Raw genomic sequence first — 26,986 nt, forward strand, 5'->3', positions numbered from 1 at the left:
TTTATCCCAACGTGCATTATAGATATCTGGTGATGGAATCTAGAATCAAAGTGTATGTAGTCCAGGTGGTCTCATAGCATGTTTTTTATAACCAAATTTGAATATCACTTTTTGACAGGATGAGAGATACATTTTTTTCAAACAAGCTTTCTGAATGCTTGACGAATACACAAAACATTCTTACAATTTTCATTCAGAAGCAGAAGCGATAAAAATCAGCCCTCTAAATTCATAAATTCTGTTTATGTATTATACCCACTTAGATAGCTGCTCGAAAACTGCTATACAATGCGAACAGCTGAAAGGCTGAAATTCCAGCCTACCAACTTTAAACGGAAAGGACCCCATTTACTGAATAATCAACATAAAAAATTAAAATGAATCCAACAAATCGAGTTGGAAAATTAACTAGAAGTTTTCCTAAGAAGAAAACTAGCGCAAATCGAAACTTCTAGACGCGCCACAAAGTTTTTGTATCTTAGAAAGGTTTCAAACATAGTGCATATAACTTTTAAAAATCTTCAAACGGAGCGAAGCTGCAAACAATCCTCTAACAAATGATCAAATTATCGAAATGGTCAAAATCCTTTAAAACGAACCAGAAACACGTTACTTAAATTTTGTTTTGTTTCTACACTGCTTATTAGACGATGTTCTGTTTTTGATCAACAAATTGACTATTTTTAGGCGTTTAAAGAGTAAAAGGTCAAGAAACATGACTTCATCGAAGTGTTCAGACAATTAAGCCAATCTATCTAATCGAAAATATTGAATAATGATTCTTTTTCAAAGTTTCAGCCAGCCGCTACACTAGCTTCCCTCAGCAATCGCTTACAAAGTTGATCAAGCTCGAAGCCGTTCACCATTAAAACGCGCTTCAATGCCTGTACCTCCTGCATGCGGCGAAGGAGAGGAACGGTACCTTTTTCGCACCCAAACCCCACCTGAAAAACGGATTATTAATTACACCCCGACACAGGTTGCAAGGTTGTATCGAGAGAGGAAGCGCAAAAGCGTGCGTATCGTTTTGATGAGCAAACGGCCGGCACCTGACAGGGGTTTTAATTAAAACGGGTCAGGCCTGCTTAATTTTGCTTTACCGGTGGTGTGCTGGGACACGTCCACTGGTAACATCCACTGGCCATTGGGTTTTATGTGGAACGGTTTAAAGCGCTGATTGTTATTAGCCATGCAGGATCGGTGCGTATCGGTTCTAAAGGTCCCAAAAAACGATGAATTTATCTAGGGTAGAATTCAATGTAAAACGCGTTTTCAACAAGCCGCTCTTTAAAGGATCAAAATATCATAGAAATCATAAAAAAGGCGAGATTTAAATAGCTGAATCTATTTCATGAGCTTCAAAGCACTAAAACCTCAAACATAATTTCCATTTAACATAGGGGCGGTATACAACTAATACCGCCAGCTATAGTGATATGGCAAAATCTCACCACCACTGCGGGTCACCATAACTTAAGCAACGAATGCTGATGCCCCAGTGTACCAATGTAATCCACTCTGTGCTAGTCCACTCTATCTCTTATCAATTAGTGGGCCCGATGCGGTTTGTGGTGCGTTATTTATGCACCAAGTACAGTACAATACTCACTCCCCATACATTACCCTTCCCACCACTCTTTCTTTCCTTCCCCATGCCACAATTAATAGATAAAAAAGAATGGTAATAATTTTCACTGTAATAAAAATCAACATTTGTTTTTTCGCTTTATTGCAATAATTAATAATTAGTTACATCTGTGCATGCTGTCTGCACACAGCGCACACCTGGTGACTGTCCCCGGGCCCGTTTGTGTGTGTGTGTGTGGATGTGTGAGAGTTGGTGTTTTAATTTGCCCGTTCGATTGATCGTAATGTTTTGTTAATGTTGCCCATTAACGCAACATCCGGGGACGATCCCACCGCCACATCTCTCGGCGGCATTCGGGAAAGAGGCGCCATTGTGTTATCCTTTCCTATGTGTATCGACTACAGTACGTTTTACCATTTGATCGATAATGCATCAACACACCGCATATATCACGAGACACACGGACGGTGCTTCTCGCACGCTGTGTGCCTGCCTGTTGCTCGATTTTAGTTAAATTTCATTATCCTTTACGCATTCTTTCCTCATCTTCGTCCCACCTGCTTTAAATTCAATTAGTAATGCTGCGCGTTTAATTATTAATGCATAATTGATTGTAATAATACGGTTTGCCATACACAAAACATGTCTTTGCGTATGTGTTTCTGGGTGTGTATGTGTGTGTGTGTATATGTTTATTTTACGACCTTATTAGGGCTCTCTTTCTCTTTCACATTAACTTATAGCTTGCTTCTATTTTTTGCTTCGCGAATACAAGGCATTAAAGCGTTCAAGCACGAAGCCAACCATAGAGAACAAAGAGAAGGCAAATAACAGACACGATAATTGAATTAAATTCACAACTATTAACCTATAAAACGAAGCATATATAGCGACATTTTACTGCCTAATTGTTACCGGCCATTTTTTGCACATTTTTTTCATTCTTTTTGTTTGCTGTTAGTTTTATCTTCTTTCACTCTAAATAGTATCACCTTTAGTTCGCTTGCTATACACACGTTTCCTTCTTTACTTCTGTTTTATTTACTCTTTTTCGTCAATCATACTTATTTTACTGATTTTTAGTTTTCTTTTTATCTATTTTATTACTTCATTTTCATGTTTATCTTTTTTTCCTCTAGTTCCTCTCTTTAGTGACTTTCATGCTTTAAAAAAGCTTTTTTTGTTTTTTTTCTTCTTTTCTAACTCCTTCACTGAATTCGCTTCGCAGCGGGAGGGCACTTATGCAGAGAACGGGATAGAGAAGGACGACCTTAGAGGTGAAATATAAATAGATGAAGAGAGTAGTGGTTTTTATTACTTTTGCTGCATAATAAACATTGCGTATGCTTAGCTTAACCTAAAGCAGAATTGCGATAAGATTTTGTTATCCGATTAGTTTAAAAGATCCAATTACATCATAACTTGAAAGCTATCAAGAGACAAAACCTTTAGGGCACACCACCACGGGGAATAGAAGGAGAGTACAGTGGGGGGTATATCATTTCGTTGTAAAGTAAAATAAGAAAAAAAAAACAATAAATCACTCTGGAATGCACTATATAACTCCGTGGGAGATGAGAAAGCGAACCAATCGAACAATCTCATTTCCCTGACAAAAGAAAAAATAACCCGCTGCGCTGTTGCAGTAAGCCATGATAAAAGAGAAAGCAAATCCATAGCCCAGTTGTGCGATTCATTATCCAAGTCACAGTAGGCTGTTATAAAATAAGAGATGTTCATGTTTCTGCTTAAAAACATGTTTTAAAACACCCCATGTCGTCGATAAAAAAACAACGAACAAGACACAGATTCCTCACCACCGGAACAATCCATCGTAATTAGCGTTATAGCGAGTAACGCTTGCAAAAACAAAACAAAAACATCCACCAACACCCTTTACCGCCAACTGTTCCCTATCCGATGAAGGAAAGAGTTGGCGGCAAGAAGAGAGAGAGACGGCGGTTTGCCACATTGACACACAGTTGATATACTGTGTTACCTCGGCGCTCGTCGGCCCTTTTCACATCAATAACGTGGCACCTACTGGTACTGGCCACTAATACGCCGCAGTGAATTTTCCACCCAAGGGAAAGAATGGTGACGATGCGTTGTTCTCTCCCATCCGCCCCGGTATTGCACACACACACACACTCACAATTCCATCACATGTTTCAAACAATTCACTGTATGATCATCATGCCCGATCATGTCACAATCGTTGCACTTACTGGACACAAAGAAACAAAAAAACTCCCCTACGTACCAGCTTAAAAGCATAATGATGTGTACTGACGCTGCAATCGGGGTGAGAAACACACCGGACAACCTAGCTTCCTTTCCGCCAGTTGAACACGGCGCAACACTGCTTTTCACCAAAACCACCAAAACCGATTCTTCTTTCGCGTTTGTTTGCGGTTTATTACGGGCACGTTTTATCTACGGACACTGCCAGTTCCGGCACCGACAGGTGTGTGTGTATGTGTGTTCCGGTCGCGGTTTAAAAATCTGCACTGCACACAGCAACACGAACGTGAAAAATCTCAATGCACACAGTGCCCACTAGATTCGTGTGCAGAGGGCGGTGGTTGGTTAGCAACCGTTCGCTTATTCTTGGCAGCGCCCTTCTTTTTTTTTTTGCATCAACACAAGCCCTCCACCAACCACTAAAATGGAGTAACAAATTTTAATGAATATTGATGATGATTTTGTTTAAATGCTAATTACTCGGCAGTGACGAACCGCCACCAAAAACCGGAGGGAACCCGGACGCGGTGTGCGCGAGCCGGATGTGATACCTTCCACCGCTCTTCAACTGTCCAGCAAATAGGGACGGGAGCACACGTTCGCGCGCTCGAAAAGGGTGATAAAAACGACGCTCTCTTGCGCGCACACACACACACAAATCCATCGCATGTGTCCGGCTTTATCAACTGCCCGCGTATGCTTTGAAATTTTGGCAACTGAAATTGTTGGGACTTGTTTTTTTTCCTACCTCGCTCGTGTGTGCGCCCCAAAAAAGGGGGATTATGCGGCATAGCAGTATAGCGCACACATCACTCTTCCGGTGCATTTCATATGAGATCGAAATTAGTTCCTGCGTTCCGCAGTAATTCGCAACCAAAACCGCACATGACGCGCGAACGGGTTGATGAAATTTGAACGTAGTATTGCCCGCGCGCCTGCACTACACTCCTGCCGATGCCTCATGTTCCCCATATGCGCGGCAAAGCTTGTGAGGCTTGTGTTACAACCCACGTTCCTGGCATGTGGGCAGGTAATTTCATCGCACAGCATTTTTTATAGTTGTTTTTGTATAAACCCTGCTTCAGTGTAAAGTAGATAGGTGGGGGAGCGCATTTGATTGTGATGTAAATTATGGACACTTTTGGTTCCGGGTTCTGATGGGAAAACAGGAAGATTATCGCTAAACCGCGCGCTGCTGCACCGTAGCGCGGAGGGCGAGCTTCGCGGTTAGCTCGATGTGTAATCAACAATACTGATTTTGATTTGAAGCTTTTGCCACTTGCACAGTACTATAAAATGCATTTATATATAGAGCGCTCGGTTCGCGATGTACATTGCCGCAAGCAAAGTTAATGCACTGGAATTTACAAAGCTTAGGTTGATAATTTAAGTTGCTGTTGCTGATGTCGCGTCCACAATTTAGTTTAAATGTGAACTGTTTCAAACAAGCAGTTGGTTGTTGATATGTTGAGGTGTGTATGTTTTTGATTCCATTCCTGTTCCAGTTTCTGTTTTGCCTTTTTAAATGTATCTATCATATGTTTGTAATCTTTTCTATCATAACCGTTTAAACGTTCTCTTTGTAGAGTTTTTCGCGAACTCTCTTGATATTTCAATATTCATCATAAACACATTCTACACATTCCTTCGTCGAACAACCTTAGTTCCATTCGAACCCTTTTTGTCCTGTGGTAGCTAAATTAAACTAGGAACTCAGCGGCGTACAATGCATTCCCACAAAACTACGTCAATTTAACACATAACCATATTTCGATTCCTTCCCAGAGGTAATGCCAGTAAAAAAGTTCGAATCGTTTTGTAGCTATTGCACGATTTCAATAACAAGCTTCCGTTGCACACACTTCCAGCATCGTCCTTGACGTGGCCTCTGTGGCCTTTCCTTGAATAATAAAAAAATCCCCTATTTTGCCAATTTTAAAAACAAATTCACTTTAGCAGTTCAGCGGCAGTCTCTTGAAAGTCATCGCTTTTGTTAGTAGCGGTCTGCGAGCGCGTCCAAAGCAAGGATTCGGGTGTGTAAATCTTTCTCCATTTTTCATGGTCAGCACTGAGATTGACCGGGTTTCTCTCGAACAGCACTGTTTTCTGCACGCTGTCTTGTAAGCGCGTGCACCGAAGTGTTGTTTTGGTCATTTTTCCTATCATGTTACTTTTTGCGTTTTGCTTTGCGCCAAATAAGAAAGACTGTTCTTAGTTAAAACACGCTCGCGCGCTACACTTTCATTAGTTCCTGTCCGTTTTCTTGTTCGATTTCTTACGCGACTTTCTTTTTTTCGGCTGCTGGCCGTAAAATTCAATTTCCGTCCCGGGGAACGATAAATCGCGAATGCACGGAGCACAAACACACACACACACACACATGCGCACTAACACACCCATACTGCAACTGCACGCAGAGCGCGCTTGGCCATTAATCAAATGGTCCGCCGGCGTAAGCGTAAAAGAAAGAATGGCGACCGTAGTGAAAATTGTAACGTCTTCCACATGGTTGGTTGCTTTAACATCACCCGAATGCCCGGAATATACACGTTCCGTGTAAGTTACTTTTTCCCGTACTTTTATCTATTAGAAGCTGAATCGCTTTGCCAGAGGAAAAAAAAAAGCTGGAAGGACAGGAAAGTATAAAACCTTTTCCGAGAAAACTTTGTCCAATTATCGCTTTTTGGGTCCGATGAAAAAAACAAAAGAAAGAATTTCCTGAACCTTCATTTCCGTGCGGCCGTTATTTCGTGACAAACAAACTGATGGCCTTTTCTCTGGGAAGTGCACAATATGGAATGTGTACTGGAGGAAAAGCGTACAATTAATGCTGATACGTAACAACAATTAAGCTATTTCACAAGAAATGGATAATCTCTTTCAGTCGACTGCTGTTTTTTTCGTTCTTCTGGTGTCGTGATGTATGATTTACAGAATTGCGATGAACTTGGTCGCACAATTAAATTTTTCAGTGCATGCAACGTCATAGTTCAAGTGTTTTTTTTTGTTTTCGCTGTGAAAATTCAATTCGCACGTACATATGATGTTCAGAAAAGATTGCTTGCAAAAGTGAAGCAAAACGAATGTACGGAGGGTACTTCGAAAACCCTGCACTAATTTACTATCGCTTCCTTTCATTCATTTTACGCTGTCGTTTCGAGCTATTGTTTCCCTTTCTCTAATTTAACTATCGTAATCACAACATTTCACTAGTTTCACCCCTCCCATTCAACGTTAAATGGTAAATAAAACGCAACGTATAGCAACATTGCTGCAACGGAAACCAAATATTGTCCTACATTGCTAACGAAACTGAAAGAAACGAAACGGCGTGTGCAGTCCTAATAACAAAGAACAGAGCTTAGCAACATTTTTTTTTGGTAGTTAGTTAAGAGGAAGAAAAGAAGAATATATAGCGATTGTGACCACTGGGTGCGCGCCGCGCCGAACCCTTTTACGGCCGCTTAGCGAATTCGGTGTGCATCATCGGCGGCGCCGGGGCTTCACCGGGGCCGTATTCTAAATCAACACCTCCCCGAACTGTTATAAATCGGTCGAGTCGGACGATTTTGGCCGCCCGACCGGCGGTGGCGGTGCCGGGACCTGAGGCCGCTTGATCTTCGGATCGATGCCGCGCGGCGACTGTGGAACGTGCTGCAGACTAGTGGTGGTGGTTGTAGAGCTACTGCTAGTAGTATTCGCAGTAGCAGTAGAGCTGGCATTGTTGACGTAGTTCCCGCTCGGTGGCAGCGGATTGACCGGCGACTGTACGTCACTGCCGAGCGATCCCGTTGATTCCATCATTGCGAGAGGCGGTGTGCCCTGAGGAACTGTTGCCGAAACGGAGGAGGACGCCAGCGTGTCCACGTGATTCACCGCCACGGGTTCCGGTTTGTCCTTGCGCGTACTCGAATGCTTTGGCTTGGTGGTGATGGTGGTGGTGGTGCTACCCGATCCCTGATCCTCGTCCGATGATCGCTCTACCACATCGATGAATGCAACCTGCTGCTTGTCAATGTTGTAGATCTGCGTCCGCTCCAGCGTGCCCCGCTCCAGGTCGGAGGAGATCGGTTTTTCCGACGCCCCTATCCGGTTGCCACCGGTCGTCGTTTCACCGCGGAAGCTTTGCGCCTTCTTTAGCGAGCTGGCGGACGTCAGACCGCTGATGATGGTGTTGGTACCTTCGCTAACCTTAGATATTTCCGGAATGGAACCCTTGAAGCTCATCGGGCGCATTAGCGTGGCGGGCCGTTCGGGTATTACCGGTTTCTCCCGTATCACAACCCCTCCTACTCCGCCGCCAGCGGTCGATCCACCCGTCCCGGCACCGGTATCTCCACCGTCGTCGTTATTGTTGTTCCCATTCGACGCACTGCCGGCAGATCTCGCGGACGAACCGAGAATCGTGGTCCTCGGCAGGGCAACAGGCTTCAGCGGGGGAAAGACAGAGGACGACGACGATGCTGCTGCCGCCCGGTTGTTGTTTTCCTTGTTCTCCTTACTACTACTACTGCTAATTGTATCACAATTGGGAGCATTTGGTTGCTTGTTTTGGTGCTGCTGCTGCTGCTGCTGCTGCTGGATGCTGTTTGCTACACTGGCCTTGATTTTGCCCAGCACCTGACTGTCCACGCTGACGGCGGCCGGCCGCGGCGGCGGGATCTTATCGGTCGACTTCAGCTTCAGCAGATTGTCGTGGCTCTCGGCCCGCAGCATCGGCTGCCGGTCGTATTCGGCCTGCGCCTGTTTGTACGCGTGATGCTGTAGCGACGCGAAACCATCGTCCCCCGCTCCGTCTCCGTTGTGACTGTGCCCGCTCGCCGAGCTGCAGCCCGTGACGCCCGAACCGCTCAGCTGCTTGAAGTAGTGCGTAGACTGCAGCTTATTATTCACCTCCCGCTGGCCGCGGCCGTGGTGCTGGTGGTGATTGTCCGGCGGGGTCGGTGCTACCTGCTTGTTGTGCTTTCGTCGAATTGGCAGCTTCGGGCTGTACTCTTGCGGCGGGCTGGAATGATCCGACAGCGAACTGTTCGACTGGCTGCGATACTTCAGCTGGTCTGTACTGCCGCCGCCACCACCACCACTGTTACCGCCGTTGTTGCCGCTGTTGTGATTGCTATGACTATTGATTAGAATAAGACTAGTATCGTGGCTGCTGCTGCGGGAATGTGACACTCCGCCTCCTCCTCCACCGCCGCCCTCTCCTCGGCCGATGCGCAGCTCGTCCTGGCTGCTGCCACCGGTCAGCGTCACGGCAACGGTCGGCTGCCCCCGATCGGTCGACGATGTGACAAACATCGACCGCGACATCATATCGCCTCCGGGCGCGCTAGGAACGCTGCGGACGTGCTGATCCTTGTCGACCGGGAACCCCCCATTGTCCGGGAATAGTGCGTCCCGGGTCATGCTGACGTAAAAGTTCACCTCGCCATCGAAGAAGAACGCCCAGTCGGCGACGAGCGCCTCGACGATCGTGTTCACTGTCGCGGTACTGTTCACCTGGTCCATATAGTTTTCGTTCTCGTTCGGCGACCACAGCAGGTTCGGTGACATCACGATCGCAATGTTTTGCGGGGACATTTTGTTCTCCTGGTTTTTCTCCGCCAGGTAGGACAGGAACTTCGTCAGGTAGCGCAGGTTGTCGTAGTTTTCCCTCGGCAGCTGGTTCACGATATCGAGGATGGCGGCCTTCCGCTGCGCATCGCTTGGCTTCTGCGCCGCCTGCACAAAGTCCGGATAGAACTCGAAGGTCAGCAGCGGGTCGGGCAGGCTGCGGAGGTACTTTTTCAGTACGCCCGCTACGACGTGCGGATCGCAGTACTTGTCGGCGAGCGGTGGTGACACGTAGTTTGCGTTGATCGCCGAAATCATGCGTCGCAGTTTGGAGGAAGCTACAAGTAGAGGGAAAGAAAGAAAAATGTCATTACCAATTTTGTTTTATCAAACATAAAACGTGCAGTGGCTTCAATTCTTTTCAATAAATCATCCTACAACTAATCAAAAGACAGCACAAATCAAACGATCTCATCTATATTGCTTTTATCGCTCCATTTGCCCCCTTCATTTGAAAACATAGGGAAAATTTCAATAAACAATCGGCAATAAATCTAACTTTGCTTCGATCACGTTCGTGAGTCGCGAGATTGCATATCAAGCGTCATGACTTTTCAAGCTTCAAGAAACAAATCAAATCAAATAAACAACCGAAGAAACGATGCTCCCGGCCGACGTCCCGCAGCCATGGGGCAGCAATTGCTTCGAGGTTAAACCGAATTGAAGCCGGCTGTGCTCATCTTCACGTGGCGCATCTTGCACACACGCGCGCCCCAACTTACCGCACCCGACGCGCAGCAGCCCTTCCTCGTACAGGCCCTTCTCGAGCAGGCAGCAAACACACAGCTCGATCACGTAAGCAATTTTACGATCCGTCGCCTTCAGATGATCCCGCAGGGGCGTGTTGAAGATTTGCTTGTTATTGCGACCTGGGAAAAAGGAAAGGGAGGATAGCAAAAAAGACGGTGGCCCATGAATAAAACGAAGCTGTGTCTCAACCCGTCGTCGCTGGAAGCAGAGAGCAAACTGCAAACTTACGGAACAACCCATCCATACTGCGCATCGTGTGCTGTATCTCGCGCAGGACGGAGGTGAAGTACAGCTCCTGGTGCTTCACGTACTCTTTAACGAACAGGGCAATGTTTTCCTCCTCCGCCAGCAGCTCGTACATGTACGACTCGTACAGATCGCGCTCCTTCTCCAGCTTGGTGTGCAGCTCCTCCTGGTCATCCTTCAACTGGGTGATCTTTGCTTGATTTCCCGCCTGATCGCTGTTCCGCTGGGCCGACTGAGGAGCGAAGGGTGCAAGGAAAAGAAACGCAAAATGGCAAGAACCATAAGCAAATGTTAGAAGCAAGAACCGAACAAGCAGAAGCGCATGAAATGGATGAAAAATTGTTCCTAATGGCAAGTAAAATTGGTCGCTTCACAGTTCAAAGAACTTACACAGCCAGCCCAAGTAACACGCGCGCGCGTTGGATCATTGCCAACGATAAAAGCGAATCAGTCTTCTTTTTTTGCACTTCTGTAGCGTACAGTGCAAAACGGGAACGAAAACAACGACGCAAGCAAATGCATCACCGCGAAGGCAACAACGAACGCCGATGAATCATAACTGTGCAACGGTGGCACCAAGGGAGACGGCACTGTACTGGGTGGAGGGGGAGGACAGCAGCCAACAGCTCAACATTCCATCCGCCGCTTCTCGTCGTTACTTGGGGTGGTGGTGTGCTTGTAAGCGACCGATCGCACCGAGATGATACCCCAAGTGCTCCAAGTGCAGCCCAGTGGGCTTTGCACGCTTTGCATGTTTGCATTTGCACACAGCACGCATCTATACGGATAGGGAGGAGTGGGAAGCCCTCTCTATCTGTATGCGTTAAGCTACACCGCGATTGGAAAGTAAACTATGCCGAGGAACGGGGGGGAAAGGAGGTTGGGAGTGGGCCGGATGAGTCAAGCCGATGAGTCGCCGCTCGGGCACACTTACATCATACTTTTGCCGGGAGGTCTCATACTCCTGGTGGCACTTGGTGACGACGCGCTTCTGCTTCTGGATCGTGGACAAGTGGCGCTCGATGATGTCGTTGAGGTTTTTGCTGACGGAGTTCTCCACGTTCACCTCGTTGTTCACTATCTCCGTCGCTATCCGCTTCTCGACGCGTGCTAAAAAGAATGCGAGACGAAAAAGAGAAAACAGGATCGTAACGATTTTGATTAAATAATCATCCAACAGCCCCATCATTTACTTGGCCGATGCGACCCCGCCGCGCCGCCAACCTACCGCACGTGTCCAGCACATCCTTCAGCAGACCGGTCGGCAGATCCTTGACCGATTCCTCCATCAGCTGGCCGAGCTGGAACTCGGGCACCTTCTTGCAGCGTTTCTCCCGCGCGACCGCATCCTGTGGCTGGCCGGCGGACACGTTCGTCGCTATCCGCTTGTTCAGGTTCTGCAGTATGTCTTTGTACCGGTCGACCTCACGCTCGATTTCCTGCAGCCCGTCCGCATTCTTCTCCGCCTTGCTGGACCTAGGTTGTATGTATGTGTTTGTGTATGTGAGAGAGAAGGGAGGAAAGAAGAATGAAGCATTAATTGCCAGCAATTCATGAAGGTTACGCATCGTCCGGTGCAGTGCACTGCTGCACCCGTGCGGCTCAATGTAAACTTCGCATGTAAATGGTCATCCTTTACTGTCATTAACCACTTTGTGCGGCTCTCCCCATTCCAATTCTTATTGCTCGCCGTCTTCATTGCCGAGGCATTGGAGGGTTCAAGAAATCATTCGCACATTCCACATGCAACGCAACGACTAGCAGTACGCAGAGGCAGAGAGAGAGAGAGAGAGAGAGACAGGCAACCAACCGGGGGTTCGTCATCATTGAGTAGCGCAAATGATACAATGTTCTAAAAATGGCCAATGATATCGAACGTGCCGACACACGATTCAACACGATCCAACAAATGCTGTGAATTGTTTACAAAGAAAAAAAAACACACACACACACCCTGAGACGAAGGTCAGCTGTTTGGTGTGTGCATTTTAAAATCACATATTTATTGGTCGATAAAATGCCCATTTAATCATTCAACGGGATGGGACGTTAGACGTCATTCATAACCATAAATATTTTATGCAATAGGCGCTCGCTCATTCGATTTAATTGATTATTTTGGATTTTTAAAGATTTTATTAGAGAAACGCTTAAAATATCTCGATTTATTCTTTTCCAGTTGGCTCGAAACTCAAGGCGAAAAGCAAACGTTTTTCAGTTGTTTCGAGTTAAGTATCAATTTTCCCTTACAACAACGACACAATAGAAGTATTATTGTGTTCCGAATTGTCTCTAATGCTGTTGTGTTTCCTTTTTACAACTATAACGTTTTGATTTGGTGTATAGCTCCACACAACCTCAAACACAGCCGAACCGAAAAGCATCTTTTCTCCAATTGAAACAATTATCCCCCGCACTCTCCTGGGACACACAGCCACACACACCGAGAGAAGAGGGAAGGGAATGTCGAATGCAAGCGAAGACGACAAAACAACCGTTCCCGTTCGGATCGAAAAGGGTAGACTTTAGTAATTGCACTAAACAGTACGGCGGACCACAGCACAACAATTAAAACCCACATAACCGACAACTAAAGCGATCGTTTCTCTTCCAGACAGGCAACAAAGACACGACACACAAAGTCGAACGAAATGAAGTGCATCTTGACTCTGGACGACGACGACCACACGGCCACACAGGGAGGATTGTGCTGGGTGCAGTTTGACGCGGAGCGGTCTATTGCTGGTTTTTGTCTTTCGACTGCAGCAAATCACAACACCACCGTGACTCGTGAGAACGTCATTAGTTTCGACAGCTTTTTTCCTTCCTGCCGGGAGACAAGGGGACACACATGCACGCACACACACAAACACAACATATGTGTGAAAAACGATCACTCGGCACGCTGTCACCGGTGGTAAAAGGAAGCGCGCGACCACCAATTGTTGTGGATCTCTTTTTTATTATTGCTGCAATGAGCTGGAAAGTTGTGTGGTGTAAAAATAATTTGTCTGAACTTTTTTGCTGCTTCTCTTGTTTAGCGATTTAAAATAGAATTGTGAGAAAAGAGTACTTAAATGCTACAAGCTTTTTGTTTGATTAACTGTGCTCAAAAACTCCACCCAGGAGATTAGTGATGGGTAAAGTTGGCAAAAATCAGGAGTCGACTCCGATCCAACTCCGATAATTTCGGAATCGCGTCCGCAAGGTAGGCCCGCCGCCCAGCATTTTCCAGTGTCGCCCGGAATCATCCAGAGTCATCCGGAGTCGTTTGGAGTCATCCGGAGTGGTTCGGAGTCGTTTGGAGTCGTTCGGAGTTGTTGGGAGTCGTTAGAAGTCATCCGGAATCAGTTGGAGTCGGTCTTCGAAACAAAGGCCTGCACACGAAGTGCTCGTGTATAGTGAAGGACAAAAAATACAACGAAATGATATGCCTGATCACAAGCCCATTGCACCGCACGGCTTCTGTTGACTCCGATCGACTCCGCTTCAGGTCGACTGCGAATGACCCTAACTCCGGACGACTCCGAACGACTCCAAACGACTCCGAATGATTCCGAACGATTCCAGACGACTCCTGACGACTCCGGACGACTCCGACTCCGGGTGAAACTAATGGTTTCGATTTGCTCGGAGTCGGAATCGGACTACCAATAGCCGGATTCGGATCAAAGTCATAGGTGCGCTCTAAAGAGTACATCACTACAGCAGATCATATGGAAACGAAACTGCGGGATCACGCTAACATATTGCAAAACCCATGAAGAAGAATAATGAAGTTAAATGTGAGGGGTAATGCATTTATATCATTAATTTTTACAACCATTTTGGCACCTACATATTGAAATTAACTTTGACGGACAAGCTAGCATAAAAATTGCACCACCATGTTTTCAAATTTTAGATGGAAAAGATAACGTGCGCATAAGTGTCTGTAATAAATAAGGCTTTTTACCCACAAAATCAAATTAAACCTCTTCCATTAGCCTGTGGCAATCGAAAACAAAACAAATTCCTATCTGTAAAACGTCAAAAATCCCATAGAACACAAAACCCTCTGCCTCTGGGCCTCTGCCCCTCCATTATTGATTGCAAAACAGCTCATTAGAGGGAAAGAGGCTCCATATTCTGTGTGTCTCAAGTTTCCCGCACGTGCATAGAAGCTGTTGGCGTTTGTATTTTTTTTTTTTGCCTATTTTGTTTAACTCGGTCAACGAGAAATATCACACAAACCTACTAGGCAAGCAATCACCAGAAGGCATGAATACCACACTTTAGCTAAAATGAAGCAAAAAACGAAGGTAAATATTTAGCAAGCATAAATTTCACACGAACTGCACAAAACAATAAAAAAAACAGTGAACCAAACGAGAAGAGAGTGAATGAAAACAAAACAGCAGAGAGCAAACAACAACAACAAAATCAGGGCCATTTATATGCTCTTGCGGGCCGCAACAATAAAGGGTGTGAATTGGAAAGACAAAACCGCATCCCATACCTCAACCACCCAAAGCAACTCTCCCGCCGCGGATCTATGCATGAACACCCCACGGCATGATGATCGTGCAACTGATCGCAGCATACGCGAATGTGTGTGATAGTGTTTGTGAGGTTGCATTCATTCTCTCTGATCAGGGCGCTGTGGGAGCTATCCGATGCAACAGGCTCGTTCTTCTCCCATCGCACCCGTGTGTACGGGAAGTGCGGAAAGGAAGTGCGTTATTATATCGGAACAAGAAAACAAGAAATACTTAGCCGAAAAAAGCACTCCCATTGTGGTGTGGCGTGGTGCAAGCGGGGCGTTACGAACGAACGCGCAACAAACTAGAGAATACAACACTTGAAACAGCTCCGATTAGAAAAACGCAAAACCCCCAACTGGATCAAGCGCCGTGCGGGGCATGCTGTTCCGCCGCCGATTACATCAGTGGGTGGGTGGGTGGCGCGCCCCTCGAACGAACGAGCAGCATAAGGAAGTGCGCGATCGATCGACTAAAAAAGATGAAAAAGAGGGGAAGGAAAAAACAGCAACTAACAGTGCGCAGCTGAGCATAATCTTCCTCCAAACTGAACGGCTTTTCATCGAAGCAAGAGCCAAGTCCAGGGCGGATGGGGGGATTTTAAGCGGTGGAATCAAATCGACACCCAACTGAAGACTTTATTCGAAGCGCAGACGCTATACACACAGCATTCGCTTCCCAACGAAACGGAACGAAACGCGATCGATGCGGATCGTCCCATCATCACCAACCCAGGCCCAGTGGGATCGACACGAACAGCTGTTAAGACGGCGCGCAAAGAGCACACAAACACACCAGACCCCACAGACACTGGGCAGGGGCAAAACGAAGGGTAAAGCGAAGCAAAGCGAACGGGCCCCTGGACATAGAAAATATGTAACAACATTGCGAGCGAATGATCGAGCGCCGGCGGTTAACAATTCGATTGCAGCACGCTGCCGTGTGGCTTGCTTTCCGGTTGAGGAAGCGATAATGTTGGTTGTTTTCTTACGCGCCTTTTCCTTCCTCTCGAAACCACTCCCCTTTGGAGATACACCGCCCCGAAAAACCCACCAATCCAATTTGAATCTTGTGCATATCGAAGAAGATCATTGATCTATGAGGAGGATCGAGTTTTTTTTACCTCCATCTTTTGGCGAGTTACTTCCGCAAAGAGGGAAAAAAGCAGACGCAACCAATCCCTCCCTTACTAGCGCAATCGAGTCGAACAGTCATGCAATTATTGCTGGACGAGACGAACAGCCACCATCATCATCATCATCATCATGTGGTTGTACTTTTAGAGAGATACAACACTGTTCGTCGAGTTTAACTGATTTGAATTGTCGAATCGATAGTGGTTCGGCGGGCTTTGTTTATTTAGGAATGATATTGGTTTGTGTATTTTCCCAAAAAACTTTCTATTGCTTTTGCTTTCTATCTGCATCTTCTGTTACATAAAATTCATTTACGTCTGCTAGTCGTGGAGATATATACCCGGGCACACTTTGGCTTGAATGAAAAGGTCATTGAAATTATTAGCATTCAATTTCAAATCCCGTCGTGAGGTGTGATGAGAACATGTAAATCTAATTTCATTGCAGCTTTGCACAAAAGTTGAGCTAAAATTAGTCATTCATTTGAGCCGTTTGTCCCCTCGTCCGTCCTAATCCGTCAATCAGACACGGAACGCACACAGCCCGAAGGGTTCACAGTATCATCGATCGAACCCGGATGACATACATGTGTGTAACATGGTAGGCTAATTTAGCTAATTGAGCAAACATTCAGGCTGATGTTTGCCCTACATCAGAGCCCAAATGACCCGTCGACGACCGGTGCAACCGCCATGTTCCTTCAGTCTCGTCCATCTCCCATGTTTGTCTGCTCCGTGTTGGCACATTATTGGACCGACCTATAAAACTCGTTCCGTTCCGTATTCGGCGACCTGCACTGGGTGAGTTGGTCTTTTGGTTCTGGTGCTGCTGCTATTGAGGTTTAATGCGTCTGCCAACGGACCAAAATACGTTGGCAAACTGCCAGTAATATAACGCAGACTTCCAACGAGAAAATTCCATTCCAGCTCTAAACAGAGCAAGTTTCCAACGCAAATCGATTGTTTGGAATTCTGGTCATTCTTTGGCCCATTCTCGGTATATTTCATGGAAATTGCCACTTACAGCCCGACCGAGCAATTCCACATCGGCTCTACATCGCCCTAAAAATAGTACATAAATCTTATGCCCAAACGGTTCAGGGGGTTTTTGGCTTTAACGACGGCCCGGAGCGTGATAATTAAATAAAGTCACAATCGAAATGATTAATGCATCTGCACTGAGCTAATCCACGGGATGAGCAATGACTAGAAAGCGGGTAACAGCAAATCACACTTGAAATTACACAAATAGCATTCAAATGGCGATTGCAAGCCAGCAAAAGCGAGAAGCAACAATGTGAGATCACTTGTAAAGTGTGTAACATCTGCCAACAGCATTAGTTATTAAAGATCGAATAATTCGCTTTTCCCCTGCACAACATTGTTGGTGAGGTTGGTGCTATGAATAAATATTCATAACCATTATGCCCCTCCATTGCAGCATTCTGACAAGCAGCTTAAATGATGACACGGCCATCGCATTAAATAACTTAATCATCTTTTTCAGCACAGCCTCATCACATAGCCCAAAAACATCACCTTTAATGAGCGTCGCCGGCGCAGTCACCCGAAACCGGTTGACAAATTCACACACTAAAAATAATGAAAACGAAAGTCTCAGCCATACTTCTTTAGCCTTTCCGGATGGGTTCCGCGCTCTTCGACACACACACACACCCTTCGCAAACCCTTCTACCCCTACACATTCGAGCAGCATTGTGTTGTTCCACCATTTCTATTTTACAGAACGACCAGACAACACACAAAAGTGCACAAAACCATCATCATCATCATCATCACCATCACCAGCAGAGTGGATGTCGCCTCTTCGTTGACGTCGTCATACCGAGAAGGCTTCCGGTTCGTGACTAATCCTGCTGCTTTGCGCTTCACTTCTCCTTCTTCCCGCTCCTTCACGGGGGTCGGGTCTAAAACTGAAAAGTAAAGGTCTCTGGCCAACCCACACCATCCAGCCAGCCAGCCAGCCAGCCAGTGAGTGAGCACAGCAAAACGTCAGCGACCTTTTCCGTTTTTGCCATCATTCGCGAACGGCGTACGCCCGGTCGCATAAATGCAAGCGATTTCTACGGCTTACTCATACCCAACCCGCCCGGCCGCTTTTGTGTCTGTGTGTAGGGAGTGGAAATTTACAAGATTACCCGATTTTGGACCACGCAAACGGAACCCAAACCCCGAAACGTTCCTCTACTTTAACACTGTCTGCCTGACAGCGTCGTGTGCAAGTAATAGTAATGTGCGTTGATTTAAAATAAATCACTTCAGCTAGACACAGACACGCCGCCGATTCAGCGTACGTAGAGAGGGCTGGTTAGAAGGTAATTCTTTTCAGTTTTAAAGACCTCCAGCACCGTATACCGTAACTGGAATGTGTCACACCCGTGCGTCTGTCATCGCAGTACACCCGGGAAAGCTAGACTTTCTGCTGCCGAAAAACGTTGCTGCTACATATATTTGCATTGAACGTGGTAATAGACCCGATTTTCCATCTTACCCAGCCTGTGTGTCTGTTGCCGGCTCTTTGTTGGGGAGTTAGAGTGTTGAAGTTCTAATAATAATACCGCAATGAAATATTATTAGTCTCTACCATGTGTTCCAGTCGATCACATGGCAGAGTCTAGTACTGAACCGACCTCGACCGAAACAAGGGGCTTCCTGTTGGCTTTCGAATTTGTCTACTTACTGCCATGCTTCTGCAAATAGAACAGTGCACAACCAACTTGGTACAATCTCGGACGGATCTTAACGAGCATGAAGATGCTAAAAAGGCAATTACTAGCAAAAAAAGAGCAGTTTTTTTACATAAAAAGAACCCTCAAAAAGGAACATTCTCTTGTAGGCGCTGTTTCCAATGCTTCAACGGATGTAACCGTCCACAACACGCCCGGGATCCACGTCCTTCCGGTTTAAATTAACCTCTATTCTCCAGCCGCCCATGCCGTACAATAATGGAAAGGGTTGTCCAGATCGAAACGCAAACAAAAAACACGAAAAAAAGATCTCAAGATATTCCAACGGAAGTCTCATTTACATGTTTGCCTTTTTTCGTGAAATGTGTTCAAAGAAAATTGGAGCACGGAGAACTGATCAAACCCCATAATGCCCTGCGGGATACTCTACTGGCCATTTTCTTGCTCCCTCCCTCCTTTCTCCTTCTCGCCCTCTCGCAAACATGGTAACTCTTTAAGGGCACTCCCGGTAATGGGGACGTCCCAATGCAAGAGAGTGAGCGAGATTCGACACCGGCCACCAGTAAATCGAGAAAGTTTTCCGATCCAATTCTTCGCCACCTCATTTCGTCATCCGATTGCCGTTTTAAGCTCCACCAACAAACCCGTGGGGCTTGGTGGTGTGGTTGGCGTTTGGTGTTACCCGGGGAGGGGCAGCCGGTGTGTGAGACGATTTAGTAGATCGTCATACCGCCCCACTCTCCATGTTAATTTTGGAGCTTTGTGCTTAAGTGGGAGGGTTTGATTTTTTGGGAGACGAAAGCTTGAAAAATGCATCATATTAAATGGTACGTTTAATGCTCCATTTGATGGTTTTGCTGGCTAGCGCTGGACCATAAATTGTAATCGCCCGGCGGCGTCAACGGCACCAGCTGGTGGTAACCACCCCGCGATAAATGGGTCCCATTCAATTTTCTGCGCTACACAAACCATCCCTATCGAACGACTTTCAGGGCCATTTCCCACTCTCTTAACCGGTCACCTCTTTGGCAAACAACTACACTTAAGCACCTATACAACTACAAGCACACACATACATACAACTGCCGTTTGGAAAGGCTACAGCGGTCACAGGGACGGCGTTTGAGTCATGGCCGCTTATCAGACACACTCCAAAACGGCAATGTAGAGCTGATAAGATTTCCATCTGCGCACATCGTAACACCACACCGACGGAGACATGACTTGGATCGATTCCTGGACCCGTTATCAGACAACACACAACAGTGAGCTCGTTGTACCTTTATGCTCGGAACAAGGTAAAAAAGTGTTCATTTGCGAGATTCTTCTTTCGGACAAGCATAACAAAAACGGTATGGCTTCGTTTCATTGTTGGGGAAAAGCTACAAAATGGCAAATTAATTTTATTTTCATTATTTGGAACGATCAACCACAACCATCTTAGAGGTTGTGTCTGTTTAATTAGCCGATAAGAGTAGCAAAAGCGAGAAACGTACAAGACGGTTCAAAACCTTGAAGATTATTCAATCACTTCAAAGCTTCTTAAAATTGTGGTCATGCTTCGTGGGGCAAGCTCTTTGCATGACCACAATTTTAAAACCGAATGTTAGTTAAGTTGAGGTCTGCAATGTATTTCATTTTGTTTGTCTAAATTGAAAATAATGTTGGAGTAGTAATTATCCTAATCCAATTCGTTCAACTGTTTTGTTAGTGCTTCCCAGCTATTATTTAGCTTTTTGAAATATGAAACATAATGATTAGTTTATGTTCATCTAGACAATATTTCTAATTTATACCATTTTCTTCTAATAGTTAATTACCTTCATGCATGATTCGCATTCATGCCTTTAAACGTACTTTATATACGGTTTGCCATTGTATGAAATGAAAAAAGCATTATTTTTGTTTTGATTTGTTTCATACATTTTGAATCTAAAACTATCAAAAAAATTAGGGAACTTTTTACCAGATGTTTTATTATTTTTACTGCATGTCTCCACGATCTACTACATTACTAATGATGAATACTGATAAGATCATCAAAAGATCCTTGTAATCTTTCATGATCCTCCTTATAATCAGATCCTGATCAGATTCATGATCAGATCCTTGTAATCTTTCATGAGTCTTCGTTTCATGAAAGTATACAAGGAAAAATGATTATTTTTTTTTAGATTTAAATTTCATACGTTTCGTAAGTTAATAACATCGTAAATGAAAAATTTAATCTAATCGCTGTATTTTTTTCAATCATCTTGGGGTTGCTCAATGATTAGATGTTGTGTTGTACAAAAGCAATTTGGATAAACGAAACCGGGGGATCTTCAAAAATTAAACCATAAAATATGTGTGGGTTGTTTGCCATGTATTTCACCACTCCGAAGTGATATCATCTGCTTAAGATGCCTTAATCTAGATACTGGCCGACTCGCCTATACATTCCACATGTTTGTGATGATGAATATGACATGTTTAATGAATCTTTTGAACCAATGAGATCAATATTTAAACGGACGAGGGGGGTTTGTAAGTCCACCAAAGACTAATATATAGATTCATTAGATTCATTCCTGTATCTCTATCGATTCTTATTTAGAAAGAAGTTATTACATTGTTTATTTTCGTTACACCACCAAACCAATTTGCAGCGAAAATTTGACTCTCATTCGCTTCTCTGCATTACATGCCTGATAAATGTGTTTGCATGCCAACCACAACCTATTGCGATAGATTACGCTTGTTAACGCATCTTCCATCAATGTATGTGCGCATGTGTTTGTCCCGAGGTATCACACAACCCCCGAGAGCTCACATCAAAGTCCAGGAGGTACTACTTCGATCCGATTGCTGCCCATCTCCCGAAGCGAGAGACAACCAGATTTGCCGGTCAGTGCAACATAACCGGCTTGCGCGGCAACCCGTTGTAGTGGCCGTCGGTCGTTGTGGGCAGCAACAGCAACAGGTTACACACACACATTGGGTTGCGGCGACTGGCCAGTGCTAGATTTCCCACAACTGATTTGCAAACGGGATGGGAAGAGGGTGCCGGTCGATGCTGCACGCATATTATCACATAACCACAATCAACAGCAGTCACCGACGTCTCCGATGTGTGACGAAGTTGAAGTAGCAGCTGTGTGAGGTAATCAAAACAAATATGGCCACAAACGTCGTCCACTCGCACGGGCACCACCTTCTCTCCCCTACTCGCTCCAGAGGCAGTAAAAGTTTCGGCGAGCTGAGCGTGAAAACGAAGAAATCATACACCCCGCGTGCAACGCTGTCAGCGACGTCTCTCCCCTTCCGTAGGGCAATAAAACGTTTCGTTCCAGTCGCCGGGCGTGCCGCGGCCGTTTGGGAAGGCAGGGTCACCTCGTTTAGTGATTGTTTTATGATACACAAACGGATGGTAACTGCGCACCTGATTGAGGGGGTCATCATCGTGCTGGTCTGCTTTGGTCAATACACGTCCCTTATTTCCTCTTCGCCAAAAACGAGCCGTAAACGATGGCCGTGAAAAGTTCAATACTCGTTGGTTCCGCTTTTCCCACCGCTCTTCCTCCTCGCATATGGACCATGATGATGATGATGATGATGATGCATGAAGTGATACATTTTTCATACCCTCCTAATTCAACAGCAACACAAAACACTTCTCTTGTCGCTTCGAGCCGACTGCAGAAACGATTGAGCGCAAACCCAAATTGATTGAGGCAGCCACTCTTCTTGCGCTTACCGCCGCAAGTGGATAAACGCCCTCATTTGCATTTTTGAACGGTCAATCGGTGGGAGAGGGCTCTCTTTCCGGTCCAGGGAAAGAAAGCATCGAAAAAAAGGAGGAAGAAAATCCCCTACTACGGAGGAAATCACGACGGCTCGGGAGAAAGAAGGTTGCGCTGTGCGGGGCTTGCGGATATTTTGCCAAATTGTGATTCAAATGAGGTAAAAGCCGTTTAATATGCGAACGGAACGAAAATGTAATACACCAAACAAGAGACCCACTCGTAGGAGGTAGGGAGCTCTGCTTTGGGTGCGCCATTCCCTTGTGCTCTTGTGTTGCTTAGGGTGCCAAAAAGCATGTTTCGCGCAACGTGAAGTGTTCGCATAATCCGTTCGCCGTCCGTATACTGATTGCCAATTGACATGTTTTCGTGCAGTGTAGGTCGAGATTGATACAGAATTCATCTCTTCTCTTCTCTGCTCGATGTACAATTGTACTATTACTACTGTACTACTAGTACAAGTACGTTATAGCTACGTAGATCAGGTTTAATGTTACGATAAGATATATACGATGAATTTCCGAAAAAAAACTGTCGAAAACTGCGGAATCATTTGCAGGATCGAAGTAGGTACCACACAGCTCCCTGGACCGGTACAGATTCGCGATCTATGTCATTACTGCGCTAGATCTAGCTATATTTTTTACTAGTACTAGCGCTAGTTTAAAAAAGGGAGTACTTTGAGGACCAGTTTGAGTTCAGTACAAGTTCGATAAATGTTTTAATTACATTTTTAACTCCAGATATCAATTCAACACGGTATTACGTGAAGAAAAATCTAACGTACTTAGTTCCAGAATCGATATAAATTGAAGACATTACTGAGCTAGTATCAGATCAGAAACATTTCCGATATATAGATCGCTTCATGATCAGTTATAAGACCGGTTGGATAATTTTTAGGGCAGATATAAATTTGGGATCAGTTTCAGAATCGGTGTAAGAGTTCAGGATCAGTTCCACTTCCGTTATGAGTTCAGACTAAGTCACATGACCTTTAATAAGGTTTAGGAACGGGTTTTCACATTAAGAATCAGTATCTCTTGATATGCTTCGATAGCAATTAAGTGCACAGGACATGGCAGCCTTAAATCCAAAACTTACCGGGATAGGTTCGATTTGAGTTCCTCTTTGAACTTTTCCAGCTGCCGCTTCATGTTTCTATTCATTCAGGTGCACACGTTCCCGGGAATTGCGTCCTTCACTAGATGCATTTAATCTGCTTCTACCCGCTTATTATTTGCACAACACTATTTCGCACTGGTGTTAAAAAAATTCGGCCTTATCAATTAACACTATTGCTTCGTTCTAGCATTCACGCTTTCCTACTGCTGCCTGCAACAACAAAAGAGGGAGCAAACACAGACTCGTGTTACAATTACAAGAACAATTTTAAGGATTTTGGTTTTTTCGTAGCAGCCTATGGCGCAGACGTAATCTGGTTGAGCAGAACGTAACCCGGAACCGGACCCGTCTGTAATCTCGCGTCTTGAGTGGTGCTGCGCACTTACAACGTAATGGACACCACACCACCAACACTCAAACCGCACCAAAACCACACCCTGTGCACACTGCGACCGAGGACGACGGCAAGGTTGATAATTCCCAAACCAGGAACCGGACAACAACATCAACAACAACAACAACACGGTGGTTGGTGTATCTCTGCCACGAAGCAGGCCGCGGGCGTGAATCACACGGGCAGTGATGAGAGAGCGACACGGAAAATTGCACGAACACGCTACCCGTGCGCACAACCGCACACACATACACTGCTGGAAGTTTGGAGAAGCGCCTGCACACAGTGCACACTGGGATTCGGAGAGGGTTCGGTGGTTGTTATCTGTTTGGGTGGGCCGCTGTGTATTTTTTTTCCTTTCTTTTAGTTACCATTCCCATCAGGCATTGCGATTGATAACAATAAAGCTTCAAATTCCGCTCCCTCTTGCTGCCATTTTGTGGGCAGTATCGCGCGGACCACAGCCACGGGACAGAGATAAACAAAACTGACAGCCCCAGCGAAGTGGTGAGGGCAGATGTCAGATAAGAAATCAATATAAGAAAATCCCCCCCAGTCCAGGCACGATAAGTGGGAGCTTGAAATTGATCCCCCCGTCCACGGGTACTCCCGTAATGTGACACAAGAAATAGAAAGGGGTAAAGAAAAGAGCAAAATACATTTATAGTAGGCCATATTCCGCCAACACACGCAGGCGATTTCGCGCGATTGTGTGTGCTTCCCCCAAAAAAGTATGAGATCATCGAACGGTGTGTGCCCCAAAACAACACTCACGGTGTGGCCGCACGAACATCCACCTTCCACCCCCTCACGAACACAAACAGACACACACACACATTTACACTACGCGCTGTGATGACGCGTTCTCGCGCAGCCGCTGGTTACAGCTCTCTTTCACGCACGATTCATCCCGTTTCTACTTCCATCAATTTTTATCACGCACGGCGGCGGCGAACGCCCTTCACAACTCTGACCGTGCGTGTGTCTGCGTGTGTGTGTGGGGGTATGTGTGTAAGTATATTGACACTGCTATACGTTACACGCCCTTGAAAATCGATATCGGGTCGGCCCTTGTTCATTTGTGTGTATGTAAACATAGCACAGCACTCCGTCGTCTGTTCGTGCATAGGTTAAAGCGAGAGAGAGAGCATTCCTTCGCACACGCACACACGCGCATGAAGCGCCAGAAGATCATCACAGGCTGAGTGTTGTTGTTGTTCTTGCTGACCATGGTGAAGATGAAACCCGCACTTGAAGGTTGCTTTGGTCCAGGATCTTAGCAATCCGTCGCCATTGCTAAACGAATGTGCAACACAAACACACACGCACACACAACACGCACAGCAAAGTTGCACCCGACAGGCGAGAACACGTTCCTATACACAGGCACACACACACACACATATATATTCATGCAACGGGAGGGCGACAGAATCGGCACGAAAATACAAGCGCTGATATATAATTAAATTATTACCATTGGTACATATTTTCGTGGCTGCGTCCACCGAAAATAGAATGCTCACAGTACAGAACTAACCCTAGCCAACTAGAGTCTCCCTTACCGCACTGTCCCTACCGATCGTCACTGAAACCACGACACACTGCACTGTGTGTCATCTTTTCAACCAAAACACACCAATACACGAGATGGGCGCTGCGGGAACAGAACATTCAACAGAAACATGCCCCTCCAGACTCGTCCGTTCCAGGCAATATGCCCCCCTCCCTCTAGCACACCTTCTGGAACATGCGCGGCACGGGATGACGGCACACACCGCAAGCACCACCTCCCATACTCCGAATTACATTCCCTCACACACACACACACAATTCGATATTTGGTGCAAATCTCGCGCTTTGGCAATTCTTTTTGTTCACTTTCGGCCGCACTGGATCGGATTTCCAGCACAGCTACTCTACGGGCCAGCACACAGAAAAAGGCTCCCCTATACCCCGGATTGCGCACAACTCGCCCGCACAATCCATACACGCTGGGCAAATTCCACCACCGAAAAAATGTACAAACGATACAGGCAACGCGCGGACATTTACCATTTAGAATAACATTTTACAGTTGAGCGCAAGAAGCTGCAGAACATTCACACACACGCTTACAGAGGTACAACGATTAGGCTTTTCGCTTCACGGCACACGCGAAAACACTCGCCATACACACAACCGTACGCAACAACGAACAGGAAAACAATAAAGGAGGGTTTTGCCCGTGTTTATGAATGATGACTTCCAGCCACTGACGTTTTGCTTCACGGTCAAGCGATGCATGCATGTGTGTGTGCATGTGTCTATTTTGTACGATTTTTATAACTAGTGTATGGAAATACATACCACACATACTTTCTTTAGCCAGGAGCATTTAACAACAATTATTACAATACTTCGTGACAAAAGAAATGCATAATTCTGAGAATATTCTGTTTCGGTACGCCATCTGCCATAACGCAACTGGACAACTGTCAAAACTACAGTAGTTGACAGATAACATAACGCCGACCGCAGGTTCCTGCATTTTAAGCTGTGACGTTCATCATACTTCAGCACCGTAAGCACAAATCGAGCAATAAAATCAATGAAAAATTAACTACACTCCGAAAAGATATGCTTCTTACGACATTTAACCATCAGCACGAAATGTAGAAAAGCAATTTATGTAATTTATTTTTCCATCGCTACCTTCCTTTATCGTTAGTGTTGTTTGTTACGTACTGTAAAATAGCTGTCAAACCATCATCGTCAGAGCTGATGGACGCGGCTACACATGCTATAAAACCCAATTGACGAACTAGCCAACCATCTAGTTAAGCCATTAACCCTGTCACTGGCAACCAAAAAAAAACATTAACCGTCGTCTCAATGACCA

The 26,986-nt window shown here is 45.6% G+C and overlaps 1 protein-coding gene across 6 annotated transcripts; it reads right to left on the reverse strand.

Moving 5' to 3' along the window:
* Positions 1-1,700: 1,700 nt before the first annotated feature.
* LOC121595449 lies at positions 1,701-26,556 on the reverse strand. 6 transcript variants are annotated; one of them, XM_041919445.1, is made up of 7 exons: positions 26,464-26,556; positions 23,691-23,921; positions 11,670-11,917; positions 11,376-11,551; positions 10,424-10,673; positions 10,168-10,314; positions 1,701-9,723 (listed from the first exon to the last, which is right to left on the reverse strand). In XM_041919445.1, exons 2-7 carry the CDS (start codon positions 23,753-23,755, stop codon positions 7,376-7,378), a joined length of 3,234 nt encoding a protein of 1,077 aa, XP_041775379.1. In that variant the 5' UTR covers positions 23,756-23,921; positions 26,464-26,556; the 3' UTR covers positions 1,701-7,375. The 6 variants fall into 6 exon arrangements, with proteins under 6 accessions (XP_041775379.1, XP_041775378.1, XP_041775377.1 ...); XM_041919444.1 differs by having other exon boundaries at positions 26,455-26,554; XM_041919443.1 differs by lacking the exon at positions 26,464-26,556 and adding an exon at positions 26,224-26,362.
* Between the last annotated feature and the right edge of the window lie 430 nt (positions 26,557-26,986).

This window comes from Anopheles merus, chromosome 3R (genome assembly GCF_017562075.2).
Source record: "Anopheles merus strain MAF chromosome 3R, AmerM5.1, whole genome shotgun sequence".
Lineage (NCBI taxonomy): Eukaryota > Metazoa > Arthropoda > Insecta > Diptera > Culicidae > Anopheles > Anopheles merus.